The 10703-nt window shown below is 41.7% G+C and overlaps 1 protein-coding gene across 1 annotated transcript in view; it reads right to left on the bottom strand.

Annotated features, from left to right (window-relative positions):
* Window positions 1-1599: 1599 nt before the first annotated feature.
* Window positions 1600-10703, bottom strand: part of LOC107386662 (LHFPL tetraspan subfamily member 7 protein) — a 150470-nt gene continuing 141366 nt past the window's right edge. The window contains exon 3 of the mRNA XM_070555764.1: window positions 1600-2023. Coding sequence (XP_070411865.1) covers window positions 1797-2023 — 227 coding nt within the window. The 3' untranslated portion in view covers window positions 1600-1796. The remainder of the gene's footprint in view (window positions 2024-10703) is intronic.

The raw sequence follows: 10703 nt of genomic DNA, 5'->3' as shown, positions 1-10703 counted from the left end.
TCACAATGAAAAAAATAAACAACAGTTTTACTCTACTGAAACGTTTTCACCAGTGCTGAGACTTTAACACAACTGTTCAACAAATAACAGAAGAAGTCGCTGTTATTCCAACGCAGTCCTGCACAGTATGAGGTCCGTTTGGATCCTGTTCCAAATATGGCAACATAATTATGTTTTTATTCTTTGGGGGGGGGGGGTATTTTGTTATGGGAGGTCCAACATGAGAGTTTCTATATTCAACACAAAGATGCAAACAAACACTAGAAAAGGAGATCAGGTTTGATGGAGCTGGCAGTGTCCAGGAACAGGATGTTGATGAGTAGATGTTCTGTCTTCAGAACATGATAGGACCAGAACTCAAACAGCAGAAAAGAACACACACACACACAAACTGGCTTCCTGGAGGAAATTATGTTGAACCATGTGTTACAGATAATGGTGATCCTGTTTCAGCTCGAAATGTTCACCAAGAGCGAGGTTTTGTCCACAAAGCTCCTCGTCTACTCTACCACCTAAATTGGAGATATCAGGAACTAATCGTTAGATGTATGTCATAACATTTTAGTGAGAGAACGCAAATATTCCTGATAATTAGCTGAATGACGTCAGGGCTTAATGAAACACATTGCCATCATGTTCAAGGGTTTTCCCCTCAAACACATTTTCTCTTGTTATTGACACCGTTCTGCTTCAAACACAGAAGAAACACTAACAGAAACAAAAACAGACCACATAATCCCGTGTTCATTACCTGATATTAAACTGGTCCAGTTAAAGGCACAAATTGGTCAGATCACATTTAAAATCTAGATCAGTTCTACCAATAACGAAAACCCAACTCATCATGTGTTTTTTTTTTTCAAATAAATCATCTTCTGGAGTTTAGATGCGGTTTTCTGAATTTGTGTTGAGTATTAAACGTAGACGGGAAAAAATCATAACACAAACAAACCTGGGAAAAAGGTTGACAAACAAATGTGGCATCCCAACATTATTATTATTATTACTTATTTTCATTTTATTACACTTTGCTTGAACAGCCATTTGTTGTGTCTTATTGTTTTAAGAGAAATTAAAATTAAATTAGTCGTAGTCCATTTCTTTGTGTCAGAGACTAAATCCAGTCTTTAACAGCTGAAGGCCTTTTTGACTGACTGGTAAAAAAAAATCTTTTAAAGTTCTCATTTCAGTGTTTTATTTTGAAAATTCAAAGATCCACTCTGTTCAACCAAGACGACACTGACAGCTGAAACGTCCCAACACAAAATGTATTTTAGATGCAGCTCCTTTAGGGATGAGACACTCCAGTCCGGATCCAGGAATTATCCATATTCAACCTTCATTTTTGCCTTTTAGTCACGTTTTTTTTTTATTTTTTTTTCCAGAAGTTTCTCAACATCAAACTTTACCCTTGATACGCTGAAAAACATCTGTCCATTTTGGAATGTTTTGCACATTGACTTGTTTTTTCAAAACAAGGAAACATCAAAACAAGGTAAACTTTAGGAGTTTTCATCAGTTTTTTAACGTTTGTTATAATTTTACAAGTTTTTTTTTATCTTTTGACTGCATCGTCTTCAAAACAGGCAAGAAGAAAAACTGGTCAAAGTTTAAAAGATGGAAAATGCCTTTCAGGTTGAAAATTTGACCCGTATGGGAAAAAAAATCCTGTATAAATGAGTAATTTTTAATCAGTAGATTTACAGATGCAGGAAGACGATGTTTGTTTTAGTAGTATTTGCTTAAGTGGCGCTTCTGAACTGAGATGCCCAAGATAGAGGCCAAGAGGGACAACACTATAACAGAGTGGGCAAAGGGGTGGGGGACAACTGCTCCTTTGGTGCATATTTGGCAAAAAAGGGCAAAAAGACGGTGAGCATGACTCCAACAATAGCCAACATGTAGCCCCAGCCGATCTGGCACTCTCCAGCGTAGTAGATGTCAGAGTCTGCGCAGAAAGACCGGACCAGCGAAGAGTTCAGGCCAAAAGGGTAGACCAGCAGTCCGGTAGCCATGATGAATACTGCAGAGAAAACACAAAACACACAACATCAGGAACTTTCCTGGAGAACCGACTCAGAGCCACTTGGTGGCAGTAGAGGCTTTCCCAAAACACAGTCTAAGTTAAAATACTTCAATAAACATTTAATGTGTGTTAAAAAGTATTTGCCCCCTTACAGAATTATTTTGTCTCACTTAAATGTTTAAGATCAGCAAACGTATTTCACTATCTGACAAAGATAATGAGTAAATACAAAAAGCCCTTTTCTAAAGATGATTACATTTATCGAGGGAGAAATAATCGAAACCAACGAGTGAAAAAGTGATCAGTTTTAAAACAGGAGCAAAGATTGTCTTCATAAAAACGAATCACAGCAGTGGAACAACAAAGCCTTGAATGGTTTTAATTTATTGTAATTTAAGTGACTAATTAAAGACAGATTATGTAAAATGAGTCATTTTCTGAAAGCAAACGCCCTTTCCCTCTCTCAGAAACGAATCGTTTACACGCACACTGCCAGAAAACGGTTCGCTTTCACAGACTGAGCCGAGCCTCTGACCCCACGCTGCCAAACACTTATTGACTGTGCGTTACAGACCATCATTACTGCTCTTAGTCATTCTGAGAGCTGGCTGGATGTTCCCAGTGTTCTCTGGTGACCCTATGATGGTGAGTAACTCTCAAAACAACAACAAAAACTCTTTCATCACATATGGATGTTAGAAGAAGTCCGTTTCTTCCTTTAGAATGAGCTGACTTCATGCTCTGACAAACGATGAAAGTATCTGTTGTTTGCCTCATCTGCTTTAGCATCTCTACAACGTTCTAAAAGCTTTCATTTAAGCCTTGTGTTTCCAACCGTAGCCTGAATCCGTACGCAGCCTCCTCAACTGTCCACGAGGCTACACGTTTCACCTGCGCAGTCCAAGAACCTCAAATCTCTGATTTTCTTTTTCAAATCGTTCTTTCTGTGTTTCTTTAACACAAAGACACAAGTGTGTGCTTGCAGCTCAAGGCCACTTCTCGTCACTTCATTGATGACATTCAAAGCAAACTGAGACAAAAACCTCCAGAAAAGGTTCACAAAAAAAGAGCTGAGCATAACCCCAAAATAATCAACACAGGAATGAAATCAAGGCTGCAGTGTCTTAACAAGACTCAGCTACAGAAAGTCAGGGCTAGATATTATCAATCAGACCAGGATAGCGTGCAGAGCAATTGTCTTGATCAGATAAGCTGCTTCTTGGGCTGAAAGGAACTCTTGAAGCCTTTAATGGGAGGAAAAGGCACACAAATGCTGTAAAACCCTCCTCAAATCAGAGGCCATCTCCTAATGGATCAAACTATTCTGACACATGTGAAGAGGATGAATCCAACTCAAATTAAATTACCATTTTGTGAAGGAAAAGCGTATGTTTATTTATATTCTTTGATCTTATGTTATCCAGTATAAAAGAACTGCATGTATTACACTTTTGCAGTCACATTGCAAAGTTGGTCTGCATGCACCAGGCTTCAAAAACCTAACGTAAAAGACAGTTTCTGCAACTATGTTCTATTTTTGCAAAACGCCTGAATGATTTGTGCTTTTGCCCTACAAAGATTGGATGAAGCTGAGCAGTGCGCTCTGTGGTTTGGTCAGTGTTGGGTCTGCAAACGCCATTTCTAAAGGATCTTACATGGACCAGTAGTCTAATCTCATGAGCACGGGCCAGTGCAAAAAAAAAAAAGAGACTGACATGACACGAAGACACCAAGCAGGGAGTCTGAAGCCTAAACGGGCTCATTGCTCACCCCACCAGGACACCCATTTAACACGGCAAACTGGATAATGAAGCTCTGAGCTCGTTGGCATCTCTGGCTGGGATGATGAAGGAATGACCAGGCCTGGGGTAGTCACAAGGACAAGATGACTCACTCATGCTGAGAGCAAAATATCTGTGCTATTGTTTGAGTCACAATACTGCTATAATTTATTATCAAAACATGCAAATCAGTTGTATTAAAGTTCTTTTTTTAAACGTGGTGAAAAAGAGACAGTACTGTATCTACCAAACAGAAACACGCAGGAAACTCTTTTATCATTAACAAACTGCCTCGATTGTACGGGCTAACACTCAGATGGTTACCATAATTGCTTCTAAAGGATGAGGGACTCATGTTAGCCGGGACCCATTTCAGCACCTTCCACATAGAGCCTGAAGCTGGACATGATCATTGTTTCTAAAACAGAAGCATTTCACATATTACTGTCACAGTTTTAGCAGCAGGCCAGGTCCTGTTGTCACTTCTCAGAATAAAAATAAAAATTGGATTTTTTTGCTGTGAAGCAGAATTTACAACTCTGACCAGTAAACTTCTGGAAACATTTTGAGCTTCCATGACTACATTCACTTTTTAAATTTTTTTTTTTTTACTAAATCCGCTGTGGTCTCTACTAGTATGAATGAATGAATGAATGTTGTGAGTCATTATCTGTGGAATACAAAGCTCTTGCACTCCTGCTTCAGGGGGTAGAAGTTTATCAGAGGAGTGTGGGGGGTGAATAGGGAGCCGTCACTTCAGGAGGACCACGGGTCCCTGGAAGAATGAAAAAATGAGTGCAAGTCAATGAGGCTAAAAACGCTATTTTCTAATTTCGCTTGTTTTGTGCCATGGATTTCACATATGATGTCTGTGGATTTTAAAAACACACTTTGATACCAAGAACGTGCTTATTTCAAACAGGGGGAAATTATATTTTAGGTTCTGTGTGAAAATAAGTCCAGGACAACAAATGCGCTTCACGAAAGTGACGTCATCCAATCAGACACGGAGAAAATGGGAGAAAAGGGCTGTAAGTTCAGCAAACTTCCCACAGGAGGAAAGAACCACCATAAATCTGGTCATGTGGTAAGTAGCAGCTACATTAGGGAGAGGAGATTATGCGGTGACGTCACATATGCGGCGTGCTGATTTCTAGTTTGTAGTCATGCTAATTACGAGCTTTAACAAGCGGATTAATCTCAAAGTGCGTGACTGGCGTGGTCGAAACACCCATCATTACTTTTCATTTAAATCGCTGTACAACATGTGTGATCCAGGGCGTAAGGCAAAGCGGATTAGAAAGTAGCTTTTTTAGCCCCATTGACTTGCATTCATTTTTTCTTTTTTCCAGGTACCCATGATGCATAAGTGACTTAGGCTCCCTATAACGGGAGGATATTTCTCCTTAAAGCTGCAATAGCAAATGCACAAAACAAGTTTGCTTAAAACATTTTTTCATGCCTCTTGCATTTGTCTAAAGACCTCCGCCAATAACACGGATTGGACCAAAAGCAACTATTGGACCACCGAACCGCCTCACTTCCGCACTTCCCTGAGTCCTATATTCATTATGTACTTGCACATTTTGCAACAGAACACCACTGGTGTGAGAGGCTCTCCACTCAATAATACAGATAATATAATGTATAAATAATATAATAATATAGAGAAACAGCCCGCCACTTCAACTTTAGGACAAACTACCAGAGTCCCAAAATGAAAAACACAATTTGAAGTCACAGGTAACAAAAGATGTTTCCTTTGGCAATGCGGTTTTCCAGTTCCGGCAATAAAAAGACCCAGGGACGATCCCTAAGGAGAGGGCTGAGCATTCTGTGTCCATATTTATGATCAAAAGCTCACTTTAATATTCATGATGTGTAAACATCTCGCCTATGATTGGCTAAGAGCAACGCAACTCTGCTTCTGCCTTCTTTTGCTCCTGTGTCTTGAGTAAACAATGCAACGCTGATGTTTTGTATCCACAAATAACCCAAGCCTGAACATGTTCCACCATGTTGTTAGCTTCTACTAGCTGAGATGTGCTCTGCCCTCTGCTGGTCGCAAAACCAATACCACCTTCTGTGGTTTCAAGCCATGTGAGAGGCCATGAGTGCCAGTTTGGTCTCTGACGTGGAAGGGACTGGCTTTTTCCCCCCGACTGTTTTCTCTTCTATTTATTTTCTGTGGCTAATGCAGGCACTAGGGGCTGAAGAAGATTTTCACATTAAACATGCATGTGAAAATTTCAAAAAGAGTAAATATTACATGCTTTCTCAGTGAACAAGACCTTTACAGTAACTCATTAGGAATCTAATGAATGAACTAAGGAATTTCTTATGGCTGACAATTTGAAAATACACCTCATTAGCTTTGAAGGGCATGCAGACTCTTCAAGAGTTTTAAATTTTGAGCAGAGGAGCCAAAGCAGGCAGATACATCTGAGAATGATTTGATTCTGGATTGTTTTTTTCACATGTAGCTCCACAGCTGCAAGTAAGTTTGGGTTTCATAGTACTCAGTGGTTTTATAGGTGTATACATGGTACATGTGGCATTAGACAAAATCAGAATGATATCAAATGAACCAGAGAGTAAAAGAACAACAGATTCAGAATAGCTTTTGCCAACCTAATCAGCTAAATTAACCTTGAATCTTGTTCTCAGAGGTGTAGCAAGAAATGGAAAGTGTCTCCCCAACATGGTGAAATAGCTTCACAGCAGTGGAAATGAGAGAAAGAGATTGAATAGGATTGCAGGGCAGGAAGGTGTGTGATAACCTGGCATCCAAGCGTGACACTGAATCACTTTCAGCTCAGACCTCTAACACAGAAATCACTGGCTTAGTTTATTACAAAAACTTAGAAAAATCACAGGAGTTCTCATGTGCTGTATTTACGCGTGGCTGCCTGAGCTCAGCGGTAGAAATCTGTAATCTACTGAAGTAAAAAATGTCACAAATCCAATCTATTGTAGTCTCATACTTTCAGACATCTGCTGTCAGATGTTGTATTCCTCAGTTTTATACTCCTCAAGGTACTGAAGTAAAAATGTGTGCGATGTTCAAAGACCCCATCAGGACAGTTACTCAAACTGTGCCTTGGAGTAAACTCTATTCTCTCTTTGTGCTTTCTGTCATAACCCTGTTAGCTTTGAGAAGGAGTGAAACACACTCCAAGGAAAATGGGGTGTCTTACTGTAAATGCAACACTAATTTAAACCTCTTCATCCTCACAAAGATCACAGGGAGCTCGTGTCTATCTCCAGCAGTTAGAGTGAGAGGCGAGGGACAAGCCACTGATTGGTGGACAGAAATACATCACTACTTGCAACAAGCAAAACAAACAGAGTTCTGTTGTCTGTATTTTCATTAGCTGTACAGGAAGTGGAAAAAATGCCAGCTAATAGCAGTAAGTTTTGGTCACCTTTAGAGCGTCATACATTCCTCACTGTCACCGTGAGAGTCCACAGGAGGAGTTAGGAGGGTCTTCTTTTTCTCAGTGGATGGCAGCCGAAGGATCAGAGCGGACGCCGGCACAGCATCGGATCAAGATGAAGAAATTAAAACCCAATATAGAAAGAAACAGCCGAAGTGGAATTTGTTTTTGGGGGGTGGTGGTGGAGGAAATACACAGAGTTGCTATGACGCGCTGGATGTTATTTATAGCTGAGACAGCTGGACTTATCGACTGCACTCTGGAGTCACAGTTTGCCTATTGAACAGGTGTTGGAGTAGAAGATGCGGTCACCTTTCTGCTGCATCACGTTCTGGCTGGCAGCACTGTGAGAATCAAGGTTTTTTTTTTTTCTAGTGCTTTTAACACCATCCAGTCAGGCATTCTGAAAGCTAAACTTGAGAGGGCTGGGTGGACCTTAACCTGGCAGAATGGATCCTAAACTATCTCACAATCCGGCTCCAGTTTGTGAGAGACCAGGACTGTGTCTCTGACCTGCTGGCCTGCAGTGTGGGTGTGCCCCAGGGCACTGTCCTGCTTCCTTTTCTCTTCATCCTCTACACCACTGACTTCTGACACAGCACGGACAGCTGTGTCCTGCAGAGTTTCTCAGGCGACTCTAAGATTGTTGGACTGATCACCTAGGATGATGATGTGGAGTACAGAGGACTGATGCAGGATTAGGCGCCAGCAAAACCACCTCCTGATCAACGCAGGGAAAACAAAAAAGATGGTGGATCTTTGCAGACGCCTGCCTGCTGTTCCTTCCCCAGTGAACATCCAGGGAACGGACATTGAGAGTAAACTATAAATACCTGGGTGTTCACCTGAACAACAAACTGGACTGTTTTCACAACATGGACGCACTGTACAGGAGGGTCAGAGCAGGCTCCACCTCCTGAGGAGACTACAGTCTTTTTGAGTGACAGAGACACTTCTGAAGACCTTCTACGACTCTGTGGTGGCATCTGCAATCCTGTGTGGTGTGGTTTGTTGGAACGGCGGCATCACAGAGAGGGAGAGAATGAAGCCGGACAGGTTCATAGAGAAGTCCAGCTCTGTCTGGGCTGTCCTCTGGACTCACAAGAGGTGGGAGACAAGAGGGTGCTGGCAAAACTCAGATCCATGCTGGACCATGAGTCACACTGGAGAGCAACTTCAACAACAGACTGATCCTCCCTCGCTGAATGAAGGAGAGACACCGCAGCTCTTTCCTCCCTGCTGCTGAGAGACTCTATAATAGCCACTGTTAAGGGAACCCATACATCTGTAACATTCCACTACAGATATCATCATCTCCCAAGACATATGCAATACTACTACTCTCTCATTATTATATGGAATAATTATGTTAATGTATAATTGCTATATACTCTTGCGTGATATCTTGTGTGCTACTGCTGCTATTTTGCTGTACCTGAGCTGCTGCAATAATGCAATTTCCCCACTGATGGACAAATAAAGGTATTCTTATTCTTAACGCTCATCTGAAAATTGCAGAACCATACCAGAACACATCGGTCCAAACATAACCAGACCCGCCGGTGGAAATCCCCCAAAACCATGTCATACCGATTTAAAAACCTTATCCTGAATTTGGTTCTTCCTGACGAGGAGTGACTTTGTCATCAGTTAAGGCCTGCAGCTCACTCAAAGAAAACGTGTATCTCTCGGTCCCATTTGTGTCTCCTGTGTTTATTTTTGGAAGGTGAAACAAGAACAACTGTCACATTGTTTAAATCTGCTGAATTTACAATAGAATTAGCACAGTTTGATTGGGGGAATCTGACGCTGGGAACGAGCAGATTGTTATTATGGTGCAACTAAAGCATTTGCTGTGGAATGTTAGTGAATGTGATTGTGAGTACACAGAAATATTCATCCAGCTGGGGAACAGTTGCCTGCGATGGAGCAAGAAAAGTTTTGCTTGGGTTAGAGAAAAAAGTTGCAGATGAATGGTGAGTCGAAAAAAGGTAGAATGCAAAGGGATGAGGTCAAGTCCCAAGTGGAGGCATTTAAGTATCTCAGGGTCTTGATCTTCGACTGAGGGGAAAATGGAGCGTGAGATCGACAGATGGTTTGCTGCTGCATCTGTACCGGTCTGTCGTAGTGATGAGAGAGCTGAGCCAAAAGGCAAAGCTCTCGATTTACCGGTCGATCTACGTTCCTACCCTCACCTATGGTCACAAGTTTTGGGTGGTGTCCAAAAGAATGAGATCACAAATACAAGTGGCCAAAATGACTTTTCTCCGCAGCGTGGCTGGGCTCTCCCTTAGAGATAGGGTGAGAAGCTCGGTCATCTGGGAGGGGCTCGGAGTAGATCTGCTGCTCCTCCATATCGAGAGGAGGCAGTTGAGGTGGCTCGGGCATCTGGTTAGGATGCTTCCTGGATGTCTTCCTGGTGAGGTATTCTGGGCACCTTCAGCTGGGAAAAGTCCTACAGGAAGATCCAGGAAACGCTGGAGGGACTATGTTTCTTGGCTGGCCTGGGAACACCTTGAGCCTTTCTGCCCCTATGACCCCGGATAAGCGGACAAGTGGATGGATGGACGGATGGTGTGTCAGTCTTTATTATTTTATATTTTAAATGTGAGATTAAAAAAAAGGAGAAATATTCTGGTGAATATACAGAAGACAGACTGAAGCATTTTAACCAGCAGGAACTCTTCAGATCTTCCTTATCTTCTCTGACCTACAAGCCTCACAGTCAGTCCAGTGGAGATCATTTCTACTGGGACGATAGCAGCCAGGTGTGTAAATAAACCAGTCAGTTCTTCCCCGTGGCTGCTGCTTGGATCCTCAGTGTGATCTGCACCCACTGCTGACTCTCTTATCTGGCTTCTGTCCAAACAGCAACATTATCTGCTGCTACTGTTCACTTCAAAAACACACAAAAGAGTGCAAACATTAGACTGTGGCCTTGCATCCTATTTGATGTCACCTTATCTTGTGCAATGAGATGGGAAAAAATAATTATTTCCCTTTGTTAACCTTTAAGAAAAGCTGCAAACAAATTTAAAATAACAAAATGAATCTTATAAATGTTGAATTTGCCAACATGGGGATCATTTGTTTGGTTTCTTTCGCGGGAAACTCGTACCTGAAACACCAGAGACATAGAATTTCTAAAGATCAGAAGCACAGTTCTTCTGTAGTTCCTTCCTCTGTGAGGTTCTTTATCGTGTTGCCTATTCTCTAGGATTTTCATGAGCAAGCGCTTCCCAGGAAAAGAATAGGTGCTTGTGTTGAGTCCCGCGCAAATAACAACCCGGATCCGATGAAGCAAGGTGATATTTATTGGGAGCTGATTTACAGCAACAGCCTGAGGGCAGTAAACACAAACTGTGACCCAGACACACACACACACTATAAGACTGTACCTGCAGCGACATGTGGATGTGGAAAAAGTGCAGCTCAAACTAAAATATTGTTCTAAAATGG

Source organism: Nothobranchius furzeri, chromosome 10, assembly GCF_043380555.1.
Source record: "Nothobranchius furzeri strain GRZ-AD chromosome 10, NfurGRZ-RIMD1, whole genome shotgun sequence".
NCBI lineage: Eukaryota > Metazoa > Chordata > Actinopteri > Cyprinodontiformes > Nothobranchiidae > Nothobranchius > Nothobranchius furzeri.
This window is presented reverse-complemented; position numbering and strand designations above follow the sequence as displayed.